This window comes from Alternaria incomplexa (assembly GCF_024043165.1).
Source record: "Alternaria incomplexa strain BMP 0042 chromosome Unknown scaffold_11, whole genome shotgun sequence".
Taxonomy (NCBI): domain Eukaryota; kingdom Fungi; phylum Ascomycota; class Dothideomycetes; order Pleosporales; family Pleosporaceae; genus Alternaria; species Alternaria incomplexa.
The window spans coordinates 65,195-84,454 of NW_026249860.1; the positions used below are offsets into that span (position 1 = coordinate 65,195).

The following is a 19,260-nucleotide window of genomic DNA, read 5'->3' on the forward strand; positions in this document are numbered from 1 at the left end:
GACGAAGTCTGCGTCGCGCTCCGTGGATTATTATCTCTTCTTGACGACGGTGATTGTGGGTTCTGCACGCAAACATCGCCTAGATGGTGAAGCACAGAAGAAGCTCGTTCATGTTCGTTCAACCGTTGCCTTGTGATGCGCTGAAGGACTAAGTAAGGATGCGCAGTTGTAGAATATACTCGGTTGTATTGCTTTCCGCTTCCATTGTCATCTGCTCCTATATGTACTCATGCGGTCACTTAGCTTTACTTAGCCCAAGGTCTGATACTTCGGTATGAGAATGATGCCAGCATTTGTCGGAGGTGAATCGAGTTGCCGGTGCTGAATGTGCTTGCCGGAGTTGAATGTGCTTGCCGGAGTTGAATGTGCTTGCCGGAGTTGAATGTGCTTGCCGGAGTTGAATGTGCTTGCCGGAGTTGAATGTGCTTGCCGTGGTTGAAGCAGTCTGCCGTGGTTGAAAGCACTTGCCGATGCTGCATGAGTTTGCCGGTGTTGAAAGCACTTCCCAGTACTGGATACGGTCGTCGGTGCTGAATGCACTTGCCGTGGTTGAATCAGTTCTGTCGGGGTTGATTACACCTGCCGGTGCTGGAACAATTTGCCGGGCCTGAATGAGGGGTCATTAAAGTGACGGTATGGTAAGAGTGCCGGTATGGTAAAGAGTGCCGGTATGAGAAGAAAGTGTCGATGCTGAAAGAAAGTGCCGGTATGGGAAAGATGCCGGGCGTGAAGACGTTTGCCGGTGCTAAATGCCTCTGCCGGTAGTAATGGAATTGCCGGTATGGAAACATGTGCCGGGCGTGAATAGACATTGTCGGGCGTGAATAATGCCGGTATACAAAGATCCTGCCGGGCGTGGAAGACGATATGATGCGTATAGGTTTGCCATGCGTGAATCTTTCCCCGAACTCAAATATGCCGGCATCGAAGAGGGTTGGCAGTGAATATACGGTACTGGATCATTTGTTGGAAGTGAATAAGATGTCAGCCAGAGAGACATTCCTGTTCAGATGATTTCCGATTCAGATACATACTGGCATGCACCTCTGCCGATGCTCACCATCCCGAGTAGAGCGCCAGCAAATCATGCTTCCTTACTCCACAGTCCCCTAGTTCTTCCTAGAACCAAACGGGCGATCATGGTTCTATGACGTTTGGTCGACATGTTGCCGACAACGCCGACGCACATGTTGAGCTCCACCACACCTTTCATCAAAAGTGGAAAGGCTGCCCCGCTCGATCACTCCTGGAATGACTTGCGCATATGCAGACAACCCTAAGCCATACATCTTCCCACATACCATGACCATACATAGACCAAATAGTGTTCGTTCATCATTACCAAACAAAAAACCTCCCTTGTACCAACGCCTCTTTTCGCCCAAACTACCACCATGAACGCCATGCTTAGTTCACGAACCTGATACTCAGAACGCTAACGTAAGAGGTATAAATCGCTCAATAACGCCCCACCGACACCTCCCCCACAAAACTCGGAAGCAGCTCGCCATCTTCTGGCGGGGTATCTGGTGCTAGTCCTGCTTGTGTACTCGCTCGTCGTCCCATCAGACTGCCAGCAACGCTGACACTTCCACTCCTTCCGCCGTCGAACCTCATCCTCTTGCTCCCTCTATCCATGCCTTCGAGCTCCTCTCTCAAATTTCCTACTTCTTCCTCCTTCTCTTTCCATAGTGTCAGCACTGCTTGCCTCTCCTCGTGTAGTCTCGTCTCCTCGGCTTCTTTTTCTTTCTTGATGACGTCCAGTACGGCGTCTCTGCCGGCCTTTGCTGCAGCCTCGTCTTGCATGCTCGTGCCCGTCGAGCAGCCTATAGCCCCGAGTATGTCGCCCGCTGCTGACAAGATAGGTACACCACCGCCCAGCGTAGTGAAGCGTCCCATGATTGTGTTGCCAATGCCCGAGGTTGCGCTGCCTGGCCAGGGTGTTTCTTGGTATGCGGAGGTCGGGATGCGATTGCCAGCGGCAGTGAAGGCCATGTCCATGGCGGTGTTGATGGACGTTATTTTCGCCGAGTCCATGCGCGTGAAGGCTAAAAGGTGTGTGTGCGCGTCAACTACGGCGATGCTCCTGTTGTTGTGTTAGCATGGTTGGTCCCATCCTGCTGCATTCAATGCGTCTGGGAGGGGAACTCTTACATCGGAACACCGACTTCGATCGCATGCTGCTCCGCGGCTTGTAGAGCGACTCGTGCTCCACTTTGCGTCAATGTGGGTACGGCAGCGGTTGCTGATGCTGTTGGTGACATGTTGAAGTACGTATGTCGCAGTAACATGGAAAGTAGAGAGAGAGTACAGAGACAGGTCGTAATACAGGCAACGGAATTAGCCGCGGTCGCGTGCCCACGATTTAGCACAATCCTGATGCTCGGGTATGCGGAAGACTACAGCGGATCCGACGTTCTTTTAGGCAGGCGGCTCTTCGAAAGATGGGGACAAGTCGCCTTTAAGATAAGCAGTCAGCTGAAACGATGCCAAAGTCTCCTCCATTACAGCCTGTTGCGTGCTGCGTGGATATACCAGACCGAAGTGGAGTAAAACGGCGACAAGGTCTCATCTACCCCAGATCAAGGGTCCCAGAGACCCGTGCTTCCGGTGTAATAGCTGAGACTTGTGAATTTTGTTCGAAGCGGGCACGTGTGCCGTAGTGGAGCATCTTTTGTGGGCGGGTTAAGATGCCCAAATTAGGAAACCCATTTGCGATCTGGGCTGCAAACTGGATACTCAAGCCCAATGACCATGTCAATGGCATAAGATGTTGTGATCAGTGCTCCTGGGGCAGAAGAAATATCGTACGAGTCGATTGAGCTGTGCGACCAGGAAGTTGAGGCACGAAGGGAGGCTGTTCAGGCGGTGTAGAGGCTGAGGAGGTGCCGATCCATGTTCAGGTGGGAGCCGGGAAACACCCCTTCATCACGACTGTATGGCTATCGTATGTAGAACAACCACTACGCGTGATGCTTATCGTGCTGTAGGATGCTGTGTGCTGTACCGCTGCCGTCTTCAGTGTGGTGTTCAGAATGCCGTTCGCGAGGCGGGCACAGGCGGCGGCTTTTCAGCGCTTGCCCGTAGCGGGCCTAGCAGGAAACACTGAGAAGCGGATCCCCTTGGCTATTGGCGACGTCTTCTACTGCATTCTCACACAAGAAGTAGCCATTTCCATCCTGCCTTTCACTTCGATGCATCAAAATACAGCGCTGCGCAAGAGTTGGAACAATCGGAATAAGCTCAAATTGGTGCGCGCTCTTTACTCGGCAGCGGTCCCCTTGGCGTGATGTCGTTACAGGCGATTTCCAATGTCATGGCTTTGCATTTCACAATTTACATACTATCTGCAGTGATGAGTGGGCTTTAGTTGCAGAAGACGACGATGAATACGTGCAAGCTTAAATATGGGGACGAGCATGGACTTCTTTAGACTTGTCTTTCACTGTGCTGCACTGCACTCTAACGATGCGCGCAAGATATGTTTCGAGCTCAACAGCGAAAAGCTTTTTCTCGTTCTGGGAGCTTTGGGGTGATCGATGGTCACCGAGAGACACTGCTGAGACATCTTCGCGCTCGTTGCGACCGGTTGGCCGCCCTTCCTTTCCTTTGGTGTGCGTTGGCCTCCTCATTGTCCGTCACCCCAGCATCTACATGTATCGTTACACAGTGTCATCATTGTTACGTTCGAAGTCACCTTCACTTTTGTAGATTAATGCGCTTTGTCACTGGACTGACGAATCGCACCTTTGTTGGACGTCATCTGCAAACGCTTTACACCCCCCACACAGCTTGTGCGACATCGCCTTGACAACCACCTTGCGACCGAAAACTCTGACTCCAAAACACTCGCTACACCACACATTTAGCGAACACCAGTTTTATTTGCAATTGACACTCCAGCTCGACAAAGCAAACGTCACGCAATGTCGGACGTCGCACCTTACGAAGGTCTTGTCTGGTGCGGCTTGTCCCTCCTCATACAAACATATCTTCTGCCAGTCACATCCCCTAATTCCGCACCCGAGCAACGTCAGTTCCTCACCGCCGGCGCCGCGAACGCTACCACAGTCACCGAAACGACCACCATCTTTCCGAAGCCGAAGACCTTGACTGATGAGGTCTACAAGACCATCATCCAAACAGAAACTGCGACGCGCACCACCACCACAACAGCTACGGTCCCAAAGACCCTTTACGCTACAGTGACTGAACATCTCACGTCTGTTCCCACCTCCATAGACCACCACTGGCTCACCAAATGGACACACTACCCCATCGATCCGGCAACCCCATACACGACGATACTCTATACTCCCGACGCCACTCTGAGCCCGAGTACTTCTGAGGCCGAAGCGTACCCTCCAGTTACCACACAAATGCCCGCGGCAGTGTCTGCCTCAGCAACATGGTTCCCATGGAGAGCGTTATCGGCCATCCTCCTCGTCTTACTGATGATCTCTATTGCCGCAATCGCGCTCATGTGGTACCGTGAGCCAAGGGTAATCAGACTATCAGGACAGTTGAAGAGTAAGCAAGTGGCCTACGAGACAATGAAGCGAAGCCGCGCGGAAATTGCAGAGAAGGCACTGGCCGAGCGAGCGACCCTGATTCATAGATGCGACAACGCTGAGAGGTCAGCTAAGCTTCTGCCCGGGCGAGATGCGATACTTCAAGGCCTCGGTGTCCTTGAAGCTGGCGAAGGCGAAATTGACCAAAAGACACTCAATATCAGGTTAGAGGCTAGACTGAGCACTCTGGTCGCGGACAAACAGCGCCTAGAATACCTGGAACTGGACAACAAGGCCCAGAGAACGGAGATCAGGGATCTCAAAGAGACCATCATGACCCGACTGCGCAGTCAGTACGTTTCTGGCGTCGTACGGACCTTCGACGAGTTGCTTCAAGACAAGCAACAAGAAATCACAAACCTTCGAAAAATGATCAACACTGACAACGTTGGCGAGGCTGTCAAGGAGTCCGCCCAGCTGCACGAAGAGAAAGAGGCTGAGCTCATTGAGCGACGGCCTCTGCGCACCAAGGTCGTTGCCCTAGAGCAGGCGCTCAACGAAGCCAAGAACGAGACTTCGCTAGTTCAGGCTCAGAAGAAAACCCAGGGTGTAGATGACGAACGGCGTTGGAATGGGGAGCGGGACAGGTTGCGCAAAGAACATCGCACCGACGCCGATGCCCTGAAAGCGAAGCACAACAGTGAAATGACCACACTGAAGGCAAGCATCAACACGGCTAACTGTCTGGGAGACCCAGACCTACGAAACGCCCTGGTTCAGGCAGACCAAAAGTCCGCGGGACTGGAGAAGCAGCTGAAACTTGCCTCACAGCAGGTCTTGGACATGTCGGCGAGGAACCCCGCGATCAACCCCCCGTCTGCTTCCACTATTGAGAGGGATCTCCGAGACCAGGTTCATAGATTGAACGTCAATGTGCAGAAGTTGAATAACCACGTCATGGTCCTCACTCAGCAGTGCGATACCGCCATCGGAGAGACTACTGAAGCCAAGTCTAAGGGCGAGGAGGTTTACCGTCAGTTACAAGATCTCCAAACAGTAGGAGGCAACAATGGGACGCCAGCTGCAACAATCGCGCAGTATCAGGCGGACTTGGCGGAAAAGAACAAGGCTATCAAGGACTTACAGGACACAAATGACAGCCAGACGGATCTAATCGGCCGTTATCATCAAGAAGGCATCCAAGAGATCGACCAACGTGATCAGAAGATACAGCAGCTTGAAACAGACGCGACGCACAACATTCAAACCATCCAGACCAATCGGCAAACCATCACGGTTCTGCAACAGCGCATCATCTCTCTCGAACATGACGTCGCGGCTAGGAAGACCGAATGCCAAAAGCTCGATGCACGCATCCAAGCTCTGAGCAGCGGTCAGCCCGCAATCATCGATGCAGCGTCTTCAACGCAGATTGTAGCGCTAAAGAAGGAATTCCAGGCCGAGAAGGACAACTACACCCTCAAAGTCGTCGAGCTCAAGATCAAGATCGACGATCTAGAACGCGATGAGCAGAAGGCGAAAGATCAACTCAATGAAGCCATCGATTCGCGAGACAAGGTCATCGCCGCGAAGATCGCGGAGCACAAACGTGAGCGCCAGCAGGAGTTCGACGACTTGAAGAACTCGCAAGCAAGTTCGGAAATCAAGGCGTTGAAATATCGAATTGAGGAATACGAGGAAGAGAACAAGGGGCTCAGAGAGGATGTAAAAGAAGAGTGGAAGAAGATCCTGGTCAAGAGGGACAACGAGATGATAGCTAGAGCAAAGGAGCTCAGGACCGCCAAAAACGAGAAGGAACACTGGCAGAAGCGGTGCCACGGCTTTCGATCAAGGTGGAACCTACTTCAGACCAAACAGGCTTTCAAGACTGGGGTAGAAACTTATGAAGAGATCAGAGACAGTCTCTTCATGGGCAGTACTACAGAGGTCAAGGACCAGATGAAGAAGGTTCTTGACGATAACGAAGATCTTCAGGCTGAGAACACAAAATTGCGCGGCGACGTTGAGAGGTTGACCCTGTACCACAACGCGGAGTCGGTGGAGCACGAGATGGAGATAGCTGAGGCCTATGCCTCTGATGACGAGTGAGGTGGTCACAGGCTCTTGGCCCGTGAGAGGGAGCAAGAATATTGACCTGGAAGAAAGAGTTGGAGACTATACCAGTCAGTGCGACACCGCTAATCTGGGTGTCGTCATTGATGGCGAGGTATAGGACGGATTCAGTACGATTGGCCTTCTGGAGTAACTAGAGGGGGTGTTGTGGCCTGTTAGGGTCTAATTCGGGTCTGGGTTTGGTGTTCGAGCGCTGTCTAAGGACCTCCTGGGTTGTTCGTGGGGTTGGTGTCTTGGTGTTTTCGGTGCTGCGGATACCTCCTCGCGTAGTCATACTTTGGTTGCAACAAATACATTCCCCAAAACATGATTCTCTTCTATATGCATACCGTGATCTATCCCAAGCCCCTCCAGCTCATTTGCCTTAGCCTAGCCCCATAGAACCACAGTCCAACAGGCCCTACTAAACCCACTGCCAAAGTCAAGAATGCTAACAAACTGTTTCCCCATCCCAAACCCAATGTCTCATACATCTTTGGCGCGAAAAGCGGAAAGCTGAAGCCGCACATAGTTCTCATGAAAGCTCCTACGCTAGCTGCGGAGGCTGCGTAGTTGGCTTCGTACGCGTCGGTTGTGTATGCTTGAGAGCATTGAAACCCGATTATAAGGCCGACTGCTATGATGACGGCACCGATATTGGGGACGATGAAGTGAACGGCGTTGTGTGCGCTGTATACGATTAGTATAATGACAGTGAGAGATGTGGAGTAGACTGACCTCCAACCATAGATAAAAAGACCAATAGGGCAGAGGATGCCTGCTATGATCATGGGCGGAACACGAAACTCTGGAACCCCTTCGGTGAGCTTGTAGTAAGTCTTCATCCGTTCATACAGCTAATCTCAAGTCAGCGCTGTACATTAAGATCAGGAAGGTGGGCGTGATAGACGTACCCGATCGATAAGCGGATGCGAAATCTGCAAGCCGATCATGAAGCCCAAGCAAAGCGACAAGTAGTTGAGCGACGCAGGCCCAGTGTCCATATCATACACCTCCTCAAACACCATCGGGAACGTCGAGAGCATCAAGTACATGACACCGTACAGAAAGGCGCGATAGATCGAGGGTGCCTGAGTTGCGGGATGGGTGAACATCATGATGAACGGCAGGATCAACCTCTTCCTCAGTATCTTGCTCATACGATCTCCTGTTTCAAACTCAGTCCGCACAACCACATCGTTCCGAATGCCCTTCATCGCTTTCCTGACAGCTTTTGCTTTTTTGCCGAGGATGGCGGGTGCAAACGTCTCGCGTAGGAAGAAGAGTGCGGTGAGCTGAACGAGGACGGTGAAGATGGATGTGGCGAAGAAGATCCAGCGCCAATTCGCGCCTGTGGATATATATGCGCCGACAATTGGTGCTACACACGGTGCCAGCCATGTCAAGATGCCGTATATGGCCTGGCCTTTCCCACGTTCTTCTTTTGACCAGGTGTCAGCGAGGACGCCGTTACACAACTATCTTTCGTCAGCCATGTATATCAATGATGTGGGACTTGCGATGAATGTGCAATGGTTCGACGTACAGCTTGGGGTGCAGCTCCGCCTAGACCGCTAAGAAACCGAAAAGCAAGCATCTGCTCCTTGGTCTGCGCAAACCCGCAGCAAGTGTTGAAAAGCAGGTACACTAGATTGGCATACTGTAAGACCGTAACGCGCCCGAAGATCTCGCTTAGTGGCGCAAGTACAAATGGCCCTTGAGCGTAGCCAAGAAGGAATATGGTCATGACCAGTTGGCGCATAAAGCCTTCCGGTATATCAAAGTCATCCCCAATGTCCGGCAACACAGGTGTTACCATAGTCGATGAGAATGGCGATATGAACGTGAACAGCGACACAAGTATGGTAGCTACCCATTTGCGTTTGCTGTTCCAGTTGAGAGGGTTGCTAGGGTCGTTCGGGCCGTCCCAGGTGATCTACACGTCACGTCAGTGGCAGTGCCATGAAACACCCAAGAGACCTACAATGATTTCTTCGCCTTTACGAAGGCCCTCCTCCATGTTCTCGCGGCCAGCCTCGTACCCTGACTCTTCTTGCTCCCACTGCAGGAACAGACGCTGCGTGCTAAGTAGCCAACGACCGTCCCCTTCGAACGAAAATCTCGGCAGTGCCAAGGAGTCGCGTGCGCTCCCGTCGTCTCGGGAAGATCGACCAAGTAACCTATCTTTGAAGTTCATGGTAAGTAACGAGCGTTGAGTTTGAACGAATGATAAATCCAAAGAGTGATGATAGCGACTGTGATGATGAGTGGTACCTTTTTTTGTTACAGGGGCAGATCGCCTGCATATAGTATCGAGACCTTCTTGCCAAATCTCACCAATTGAGGCAGTGTCAAAGAGGCGCTCACCAAGAGGAGGCTGTTCACCGTACCAAAAGCACTATACTGCCAAATGACCTCAAAGTACAGTATCACCGGTGTAGCGTGAATGCCATGGTCCAAGAAAGATGGCTTCGAGATGCCCAGCTTCAGGTTGATAAGGCTACGGTGAGACCCTTGTCGAGGGTCTAATCAAGAATAGAAAACTGTCGCGTGGGCGCACGGTAGCCACCACATCTCAGGTCCCCTATAGCCAATGACGAGGTTGCGGCTACTGCCACGAGATCGTAAGCTTTTTCCCGGTGGAGACTGATCAACGACAGCAGCCTTCTTTGTAGACGTCAGCTACCTGGCTGTGCTCGGTTCTTCTTGCCAAGCAGGTACAGCTTGGTTATTCGCTAGACCGCTTGGTGAAGCCTCGTGCAATCGCCGCGATTGGCCGAAATCGAGACCTCAAGAACAAAGTGGGTCAGTCAAGAACTTTGGGTATGCGGGATTAATACTAATCAAGATATCAAGAAAAGCCAACCATGACTTAGAGCTATACACTTGGTAGTACGAATGCTAGCAGGGCTGTGTTATAGTAGTCGTCATTTCCGGCTATGCCACGATGCCATGAGCTAGGAAGTGCGGCATTCATGTTTCATGAATGTGTGAGTACTTGCAGTTTCAATGACGTTGATGCCGTGGTTTCGAGGCTGGAAGTAACACCTCAGGTGGCGTTTCCAAGTGATGCACCGGAAATAGCTCTACGGGCTATGTCGCATAGGTCTATCGCGTGAGCGTGCAACTCCAGACGAGCAGAGTCTGGGACCAAGATATAAGGACGTCGTAGGTCCATATGATGACGGTATCCAATCAGGCATATTGATTGACGCACGCTCGCTCTACATTACCACGTTCTCACGTTCGCTTTTCGATTTCGACATCATTCGATCAACATCCTGTCTCATTAGCATTATTCGTGATCATCTACTCAGCTTTACTCTCTTCGAATCAAACATGCTCGCCAGCGTGTCAGTAAGCAAGGAGCCATGTGCCCACACTGCTCCAGCCGCAACGTCAACACTCGCACCGCAGATCACGCGACTCCTTTCGTTGAAGACATTCGACTTGCCGCAACAGCAAGCAGACGACCTCACGCACTCGGCGTCGGCGGTTCTACCCACTCCAACGTCAGACATTCTGGCCGGACATCCACTGAGGATTCTGGTAGCACCGTCAGGGTTCAAAGAGAGTCTGGGCCCAGAACACGTGGCTGATGCAATCGAGGCAGGCATCCGAAAGGTGCTCGATCGCAGTTCTGTTATCCTGCGCAAACTTCCTCTGCATGACGGTGGAGAGGGCTTTGCTCGTGCATTGGTAGCGGCCCATGGCGGATGTATCGTCGACGTGCCAGTCACCGGCCCTACTGGATCGGCGGTCGAATCGCACCTTGGTTTTATTGGCAAGGACAAGAAGGCGGCTGTATTGGACATGGCGGCAGCGGCAGGCCTCCGCTTGGTCCCGAAAGACGAACGCGACCCAACGATCACCACTACTTATGGGGTAGGTCAGCTTATCAAGAGAGCGCTTGATGCAGGGTCCACAAAGATCATCATTGGATGTGGAGATTCGGGAACCTCAGACGGAGGGGCGGGAATGCTCCAGGCTCTCGGTGTCCGGTTGCTTGATGAATATGGTGAGGAATTACCCAAAGCCGGCGGTGGTCGATCGTTAGCCCGCCTATCCAGCATCTGCTGGGCTGATGTGCATCCTCGACTACAAAAGAATGCTGGTAAGCCACCCACGTCTCACATCCATACCGGTCCTAACGTTAATGCAGCCGAGAAGGTCCAGATAGAGGCCGTATGCAACATTAAGAATGTGCTCTGTGGTTCCAAAGGAGTCGCGCGAGTGTATGGGCCGCAGAAGGGAGCTACGCCTGCTCAAGTCGAAATGCTCGCATCATCGCTTGAGAGGCTGGCGCAGGTTGCTCAGTCGACGCTTGGAGAGGACATCTCTCAGACCCCAGGCAGCGGTGCCAGTGGAGGTCTCGGAGCAGGTTTGATGTTGCTCGGCGCTACATTGCGTGCCCGCGCCGAAGCCATCAACGAGTACTTTGAATTCGACCGGGTTTTCGAGAATCAGTGGGATTTCGTGATTACGGCGGAGGGCGCTCTGGATTTCCAGTCACCAAACGGAAAGGTAGGTATCCTTTATCGTTGCTTCTCCATCAGAACGCTGACGAAGACAGATGACGACAGAGATTGCTCGTCGCGCAAAGCGGAACGGGGCGCAGGTGGTTGCACTAGCTGGTACCATCGGGGAAGGAGCAGACGGCTGCTATGGTGCAGGCATCAAAGCCTTCACGAGCATCCTCAGAGGGCCAGTGACCCTGGAACAGGCAATCGTCCAGACTGATGTATTGGTCGAAGACGGCGCCGAGAAAGTGATGCGCATGATCATGGTAGGGTTGGCTCTTGGACGGCACCGCTGAAGGGGTGCACCGCCCTGAACAAGAGATTTGGGGCCTTGGTACGGCCGCGATGGCGCTGCCACCGGCATTAGGGCTCATAGATAGTTTACTAGATGTTTTTAGCAAGCAATAACGAAGTAATGATGAACGAATCCTAATGGTACCAAAATGAGGAGGTTGGTAGGGATAGCGTTCCATCTCCTTTCGGTTGAAAACTACTCTTCGCACTAGACTAGCGTGAACGTCATCGTGCCCAGCACGTGCCTGCAATATGGGTTGCAAGTATCGGAGAAACTCGGGTTCACACCTGTCAACGATATACAGAATGCGCAGCTTCAACAGGCTATACTATCGTTTTCTCGTTTGATAAATCTATCACTGTATCCAGTCCGCCGGACTCTTCAGCCCCTTCTCCCTATGCACCCCCTCGGTCTCCCTCGCCTTCACATTAACACTCTCCATCTCAAATCCTGCAACCTTTTTATACACCCTACCAATCTCCTCCAGCTCATCCTTAGGAATAACATCATACACATTCTTAAACCCATCGGGCGCCCTCTCCTCAGCAAGCTGCAAGACATGATCCGGCCCGTTCGCACGATTCGCCATGACAATCTTAGCGGTGGGCGGCAACCTCTCTTGCTCGTATGCCTTCAGCGCGGCTGGAATATCAGAGGTGTTTCCAGAGAGATGCTTAGCAAGCGTTTCCGCGTCGATGATGGCTTGTGACGCGCCGTTCGAACCGATGGGGTACATGGCGTGTGCTGCGTCGCCCATGAGAGTAAGCCGGCCGAAGGACCAGGCTTCTACAGGGTCGCGATCTGACATGGGGAACTCGAAAACTTTCTCTGTGTTGTCGACCAGATCCTTCATTTCAAGACCGCCACATCTCCATGTCTCAAAGGGCCCTGCGAAAACGTCCTTCTTGACGGCTTTAGTCCAGTCAGTTTTGGGGGGTGTGAGGTCTGTGTCGTCTTTGTCGCGTGTGCGTAGCTCTGCAATCCAGTTGACTAAACTTTTGCCTTTGGCGGCTGCTCGTGCGCTGATGGGGTATGCGATGAATTTTTGATCGGCGTGACCTGCCCACACCATGCTTGCGCCTGTGAGGTACTGGTCGCGCTCGATGCATCCGCGCCAGAGCATGCGTCCCGAAAAGCGTGGTGGGCCTTCGCCGGGGTAGAGAAGCCTTCTTGCTGCGGAATTGATGCCATCGGCCGCGATCAAGATATCGCCTGTTACGCTTGACTCGTCCACCGGGGCACCATCCCTTCGATGCGCGAAGCGCGCTGTGATGCTTTCGTCGTTTTGATCAAACGCCGCCAGCGCATGGTTCAGATGTAGAGCATCGTTACCAAGGCGTTCTTTCACAGCGCTCAGAAGCAACATCTGGAATTCTCCACGATGAATTGAGAATTGAGGCACTTCGTAACCTGCATTCATCCCTCTTGGCTCGCTCAGAATAGAATCTCCATGACGATTGTAGAAGTTCAGCTCTGCCGTTTTGATGCCAGTCTTTTCCAGGGCCTCGAGCAGACCCAGATTGCGCAGAATCAGAACTGCAGAAGGTTGAACATTGATGCCGACGCCGAGTGTGGTGAGCGTTGATGCTGTCTCAAAGATCTGAACGTCGCTGAAGCCCGCGGCATGGAGTGCTAGCGCGGTGGTCAGTCCGCCGATACCGGCCCCTGCAATGAGGATCTTTGGTTGCGTGTCGGAGTACAAGAAAGGCATGTTGGGAAAAGCGTTTTGAAGGTGACAAGATAGTCAGTGAGACAGGATCTTGCAATGCATCCGTAATGAACTATTTACACTAAGAAGTCGGTCCTATCCCGTGTCTTTGTGGAGGGATTACGTTAAAAGAGTCCCCTACCGTACTGCCGAATTCAGCTGCCGCGGCTTGAATAAGGCCGCAGGACAATATTCACCAGCATTGCTTGTCCCGTCATATTATCCGCCTCGTCAGTTTCTGGCTTTCGCGTGGTCTTCGTGTGGAGTGTGGGGAAAACAAAGGGTCTAATCGCCTAGTCGCCTATGTTCGGCCGAGATCGCTTCGTAGGCCGCTCTCGCGAGCCTTCATCAGGTCAGTGGTAGATGTACCACGGGACGACTTGACTTTCTTCGCAAGAGATGATTCACGTAGAACAGTGAGTTAATGGGAGTAGCTTGACGAAGACAGGAGAATATGATTAGCAATTTTATACTATCTAGACAACATGGCCGCCGCGAGACTTCCGTGGTCAACATGACTTTCGACTGATCTGACACCTTGGGCCACGATCCTTGTTTATCTCACTCAATCAAGGAGCGTAATCTGCATTGTCGTCCTTGTCGTATCTGACGTATTTGACCTTGTCCATGCCATGCGTAGCACGAAGGTGGCCTGTGGAGAAACAAGAAATCAGCAAAGCTCCAGTGTATTTCCACGTCGACGGTACTTACAGTTCTCGGGGAACGAACAATATCCATGGTCGCGCTCAAGAGCACATTGATGACCCAGATCTGAAACCGTAATGTTAGCATTACTGCAGATCCATAATACGACGAGGTTGAGAGGCATCGTCGCGTGAGGGCCTCTTCCATATGTGTACTTACAGCAGTCAATGTTCTCGCAGCCTTTGTTCTTGCAAGCCAAGCTACGCGTCTTGTAGCGCAAGGCATTCAACTCAGCGGGTGTAAGCTTCGGCTCGTGTTGGAAATTGCAGAATTTGCCATTCTCGCAGTAGCCGCCAAGATGCCTGCACGGTATATTAGTTGGGTCTCAGTAGCAACAGTGGAGCACTGGGAGTTGCTCGTCGTAGTCTCGGCACTCCAAAGTGGCAGCTTACCAATGATTACACATCTTCTTGCCAACTTTCTTCATGCGTGCTTCGAGCGAAGCTGCGGCAGCAGGATCTTTCGATGGCAGTGGCTCATCCAATCTCTGACCAGCTTTGTTGTAATAAGCGTATCTCTTCTTAGTGTTTTTCTTAGTAGCGGCCGTAGTAGGTGCGATCGAAATGCTGCCGTTCTCAGGAGCACCGGCTTTGCCAACGGTGGCTGGTGTCTTGTTAGCAATGCTTCAACGAAATCGATACAGGATGCGTTTCTTACCCCAGGAAGAGTCGCCATTCGACTCGCCGGGCGCAGCAGCCGAGACCGGGGTTACGCTGGGTGAGGGAGACGCGACAGAAGCTCTCGGAGTGAACGTAGGTGATGATGTGTTGGTGTTGTTCGTGACTGAACGTGGGAGTGGTTGTACTGCTGCCTGTACTGGCGACTGTACAGAAAATTGACCGAAGCCATTCACTGGAGGCTGGTAGTCTGGGAGGGGCTCGCTCTTGAAGACGTCGTCGAAACGAGCACGCTTGAAGTTGGCTAAATCCGCGAAGCCGCGGTAGGCAGGTGTGGTCTCCAGAAGTGTGATGCGACTGGATTTGGCGGTATCGTGTTTGAAGTGTTCGAGGTTTAGTAGGTATCCTGCGTCGTGGCAACCACCGAAGACGATATGACGGCAGGTGGGATTGTCGCTAAAGGTACGAAGCATTTCTGCAGGGCATTATTAGTATCAGTCAGTTTGATTAGAAGAGACGCAATACCCTTAATCTTGTGATCGGCTCTTTCTTTTCCGTGACCGACGTCGATTATACTAAATAAGGGCTGATTGACGCTGAAGCGCTGCGCAAAAGCTCGTAGATCCTGAGGCGACCGGAGAAGGCCAACCGACGCCAACTTCTGTGCAAGCTTATCGAGACTTAGATAGACCTGGACCATAATGGGCCAGCTTCCTGAGCTGTTGTACAACGAAGCAACATGGTCGCGAATTGCATGATACAGGAGGGAAGCAGCTTCTGAACCTCCATCACCACCAGCGGCTTGGAGTAAAGCATCTTGAAACTGCAGATTCAAAATCAGCAATCAAGTCTTTCGGTTGTATGTCCGTGTCGCCATATCCTGTACATGTTGCCAACCATATGTGGGCCAGGATCGATATAAAGTCGCCACAAGACAATAATGAACTCCAGGGACTCGCAAATACTTACGATAGCTCCATCCCCATCAATTAGTGCCAACACAAATGAACTTGCTTCCTGTAGCCAAAGTCAGCACGCGAATTGGCAAGGCTGACATAACAGCGAGTAACGCACCAGCTGACGTGTGTAATCTCCCACCAAAGCCTGCTTCTCATCCACAGTCCTCTGATAATTCCTCCTGATATCTCTTTCACTCAAATAGTCATTCTTCAAGTTGGCGTGCTCTTCGGACAATTCGCGATACTTTGCTAGAATTTCCTATTGATTGATTAGCATTTGTCGCGCGGCCGCACACGCGACTCAGCGACACGTACTGTAACAAACTGCTCTCTGGCCTCATCAGACGCGCGAAATGATTGCATCTGATGAATGAGCCGATCGTATTCATTGTAGGTCGACATAGTGGCGAAGTTGTTATGGCGAACAACAGATTGTCCAACCGTGGTTCGGTGCGGGTAGGATGAGCTGAAGGCAGCACTCCTGGGTGATGAACTTAGCGGGCGTGGAAGAGGGTCCGGGCGGGAAGTCTAGACCTGAACGGTGTAGGGCGGCCGATCACGTCTCCAGGACTATTGCCCCAGGTAGTTGCGATCTAACGGGACTGAAACCGAGACCAAGATTTGGATAAGCAGAGACGTGGAGCGCCCAGAATCTCCTCAAGATTTGCATCTGTCGTGTTGGTAGATTTGTAGCAAACGTTTCGTTCCTCGCAACATGGCGCAGCTCTTTCCGTGCATGAGAGCTGCTGCGGTGGGCCATTGGGGGCACAGGCGAGCGTATCGCCTTCTGCCCCATTCTGTAACACGAAACATTATTGACAGCACACAGCCCGATGGCATGATAATGGGAGATTGTTATGGAGCTCGTAGAACCATTACTGGTGCCCTCATTAATTATCAGGTAGCATTCTGTCAGCGAATACAGGAGCGAGATAGGCAATATGGACGTTCCCAACGATCGGTATCGCACAACAAGTGAGTACGGTCCATGAGCCGAAACTGTAATTCAATTGACCCACAAGTTCAGTATGTAGATCGCTTGGTAAATGTTCGCTTGTGCCTCCCTCCTGCTCAGCCGCTGCTCAACGAAGGCTGAGCTCCCCCAATTTTCGGAACCCGTTCCGAGAGCCTGTACCTAGGTAGCGAGACTGTGAAGTGAACTACGACCACTTCAAGCCAGCTGGCAGGTTGACTTGCATCTGATGTCCTCGCATTGCTCGGTCTCGGCGCAATTCCGCATCTGATGTCAGCATCTACGATCTAGCAGTCCAACCACAACCCCACAATGACGCCAAACACGCTGCATAGAGCACGCCGAGCGGCAATGGCACGTCAACCTGATATGGTGCTCTCTTCCCCTCGTTATAGTGGACTGACAACGCAGCCATCGCAACTGCATGCTTCGCACCACCTTTCGGCCTCTCCTTACCCGACATAGCTTCCTACAGCTCTCCAAACACCACACCCAAAGTTCAATTGCGCTTGGACACTACATTACCACCATGTCTGCGACCAAGAAAGCGCGCACTCAGCCTCCATACGAGTTGCTGTACTGGCCCGGCATCCCCGGACGTGGAGAGTTCATTCGCCTGGCATTTGAAGCAGCGGGCGTCTCCTACAAGGACGTCGCCAATGAGTCGGAAGATGGTACGCACCTTGCGCTTCAATCGCATCATATACCTGTATAGCTAACAACCCCTTCAGGCATGAAAGTCATCAGCTCCCTCACGGACCAATCGTCCACAGGCTCCGACGGCAACCCACCCACCTTCGCCCCACCCGCCTTGCGCATCCCAGGCGAGGGCAAGAACGGCGCCGCGCTGCTGATCTATCAGACTCCCTCCATCCTCGCCTACCTCGGTGATAAGCTCGGCCTCGGCGGCGCAGACGAGGCAGAGAAGGCGTGGATCCTCTCGCACACGCTCACAGCGCTGGACCTCAACAATGAAGCCCACGACACGCACCACCCCATCGCGGTTGCGAAATACTACGAGGATCAGAAGGAGGAGTCGGTGAAGAAGGCAACAGACTTCCGCGAGAACCGCATTCCCAAGTTTCTGGGCTTCTTCGAGCGCGTGCTCAAGGGCAACGAGGCGCAAGGACAGGGCAAGTTCCTTGTTGGGGATAGTCTAAGCTATGCTGATACTACTGTCTGGCATGTGCTGAGTGGACTGGAGTTTGCATTCCCAAAGGAAATAGCAGCGAGGAAGAAGAACTACCCGACCTTGTTCGGAGCCTTCTATGATAGTGTCAAGGAGACCAAGGGGATCAAGGAGTACCTCGGGAGCGAGAGACGGAAGCCATTCAGCATGGGTGTGTTTAGGCATTACCCTGAGCTGGACAGGCAGTAGATAGTACCATGGTCAGGGCAAAGAAGACCATCACGAACAGTAAAAGAAATCAATTGCAAATGGTATCTTGAAGGGGTGCCTAATACAGGCTCATGTCATCTCATTCTCATTCCTTTTTGATGCCGGTACATGACGCATAACCGAAGCCCTGCCGTACTCCTGACCCATGAAGATTTAACGAGATCGACCAAACCCAACGAACCGCCTAGATCTAGTAGTCGGTCTGCTGGCTCTGGGGGAACTCGAAGTTGACGCCCTTGCCAGTGAGGCGCTTGTAGACCTCGCTGTAGGTGTCGAGCCTGTAGTCAACACCGCCGCGCTCCTTCTCGTCAAGGACAACCTTGAGGATCTTGCTGCCGTCCTCGCGGGTACGGAGACGCTTGCCGACAATCTCGACGGGGTAGACGAGGTCGGTCAGGATGGCGTCGTGGACAGCGGTGAGAGTCCGGGATTGGGGACGCTTCTGGGTCTGGGTGGTGCGCGAGCGGTTGGAGCGCTTGGGGCGGGGAAGAATGCGGCGGGAAGCAACGATCAGGACGTGGCGGTCGGAGAACTTCTTCTCGAGCTCACGGGTGAGACTGAGGACCGTTAGTATGCGAATTGCATCGATTCGAGAGCACAACATACCGCTGCTGGGCCTTGTGCCATCCGGACAGAAGGGGAACAGGGACGAAGATGACAATAGCCTTGCGTCCGTGGCCAACCTCGATCTAAGAATCCTGGTGTCAGCATGATGTTGCTGCCCAGTGCCCACCGCCTCTTCAGTTATAGGGTATGGGTGTAGGTGTGTGTGTAGGCGACGCTCGAGAGCGCATCGTGGTGTTCGGGTTGTCATACCTCGCGAGCAGAGACGAACTGGAGAGGGCGCAGAGAAGCCTTCAGGTCGGGCACGTTGTTCTCGAGGTCAGTCAACGCCTATCACAAATGTTAGCCGTGGTCGTCAGTGTGCAATTGACCGGTGAACTTGCGCTGGCGATGCTGGTCTCGATCTCAGAGGGGTTCTGCCTCGAGGGGCTGTTGGGCGCGATCTTGTTCAGCGAGTTGGCGGACATTTTGGCGGCGTGATGTCGAGCTGGTCGGAGTCTGAAAGTTCGAGGTGCTGCTTGTGAGCTGAGAATTAGAGACGGCAGGTGTGCTTCAAGCGAGGCGCTAGTCTACTTTGGGCGACTAGCGTGAACGCTGGATCGCGGACCACCTGGGCATCACCAACGATGCGCTTTCACTCTCGCATAGTCTTCGCATCCATCTAAAAACATTCTCACATATTTGTGGCAACCAGACAAGCTCGTTTTCTCGGCGTGGGTAAAACTTAAAGCAGGTAGTGGTCGCCGATCGATGGAATTGCTGAAAGCAGTGCCCCTCGAAGCGAGGTATACCACCTCGATGGCTCATGCACGAGACTAATAATAAAGCTACTCGTTCTTCTGCAACATTGTGTTCATTGAGTGTCTACAGCACACACGCTTCTGCTGGTAATCATAT

At 52.5% G+C, this 19,260-nt stretch overlaps 8 protein-coding genes across 8 annotated transcripts; 3 read left to right on the plus strand and 5 right to left on the minus strand.

Annotated features, from left to right (window-relative positions):
* Positions 1-1,458: 1,458 nt before the first annotated feature.
* Positions 1,459-2,264, minus strand: J4E90_007430 (uncharacterized protein; the record flags this gene model as incomplete). The annotated part of the gene is made up of 2 exons (XM_051436969.1): positions 1,459-2,086; positions 2,155-2,264. The coding sequence occupies 2 exons, from the start codon at positions 2,262-2,264 to the stop codon at positions 1,459-1,461; spliced, it is 738 nt and encodes a 245-aa protein (XP_051288715.1).
* Positions 2,265-3,926: 1,662 nt separating this feature from the next.
* Positions 3,927-6,620, plus strand: J4E90_007431 (uncharacterized protein; the record flags this gene model as incomplete). The annotated part of the gene is made up of 1 exon (XM_051436970.1): positions 3,927-6,620. The coding sequence occupies one exon, from the start codon at positions 3,927-3,929 to the stop codon at positions 6,618-6,620; it is 2,694 nt and encodes an 897-aa protein (XP_051288716.1).
* Positions 6,621-6,979: 359 nt separating this feature from the next.
* Positions 6,980-8,820, minus strand: J4E90_007432 (uncharacterized protein; the record flags this gene model as incomplete). The annotated part of the gene is made up of 5 exons (XM_051436971.1): positions 6,980-7,313; positions 7,362-7,480; positions 7,538-8,101; positions 8,170-8,559; positions 8,608-8,820. 5 exons carry the CDS (start codon positions 8,818-8,820, stop codon positions 6,980-6,982), a joined length of 1,620 nt encoding a protein of 539 aa, XP_051288717.1.
* A 1,142-nt stretch (positions 8,821-9,962) lies between these two features.
* J4E90_007433 (uncharacterized protein) lies at positions 9,963-11,439 on the plus strand (the record flags this gene model as incomplete). The annotated part of the gene is made up of 3 exons (XM_051436972.1): positions 9,963-10,737; positions 10,786-11,147; positions 11,197-11,439. The coding sequence occupies 3 exons, from the start codon at positions 9,963-9,965 to the stop codon at positions 11,437-11,439; spliced, it is 1,380 nt and encodes a 459-aa protein (XP_051288718.1).
* Positions 11,440-11,793: 354 nt separating this feature from the next.
* J4E90_007434 (uncharacterized protein) lies at positions 11,794-13,149 on the minus strand (the record flags this gene model as incomplete). The annotated part of the gene is made up of 1 exon (XM_051436973.1): positions 11,794-13,149. The coding sequence occupies one exon, from the start codon at positions 13,147-13,149 to the stop codon at positions 11,794-11,796; it is 1,356 nt and encodes a 451-aa protein (XP_051288719.1).
* A 566-nt stretch (positions 13,150-13,715) lies between these two features.
* On the minus strand, positions 13,716-15,829 carry J4E90_007435 (uncharacterized protein; the record flags this gene model as incomplete). The annotated part of the gene is made up of 9 exons (XM_051436974.1): positions 13,716-13,798; positions 13,858-13,917; positions 14,011-14,153; positions 14,244-14,454; positions 14,509-14,943; positions 14,994-15,291; positions 15,438-15,485; positions 15,543-15,686; positions 15,743-15,829. The coding sequence occupies 9 exons, from the start codon at positions 15,827-15,829 to the stop codon at positions 13,716-13,718; spliced, it is 1,509 nt and encodes a 502-aa protein (XP_051288720.1).
* Positions 15,830-16,929: 1,100 nt separating this feature from the next.
* On the plus strand, positions 16,930-17,778 carry J4E90_007436 (uncharacterized protein; the record flags this gene model as incomplete). Its single annotated transcript, XM_051436975.1, has 2 exons — positions 16,930-17,074; positions 17,132-17,778. 2 exons carry the CDS (start codon positions 16,930-16,932, stop codon positions 17,776-17,778), a joined length of 792 nt encoding a protein of 263 aa, XP_051288721.1.
* Positions 17,779-17,989: 211 nt separating this feature from the next.
* Positions 17,990-18,830, minus strand: CRP15 (40S ribosomal protein S7; the record flags this gene model as incomplete). The annotated part of the gene is made up of 4 exons (XM_051436976.1): positions 17,990-18,356; positions 18,406-18,488; positions 18,616-18,693; positions 18,747-18,830. The coding sequence occupies 4 exons, from the start codon at positions 18,828-18,830 to the stop codon at positions 17,990-17,992; spliced, it is 612 nt and encodes a 203-aa protein (XP_051288722.1).
* Positions 18,831-19,260: the final 430 nt, after the last annotated feature.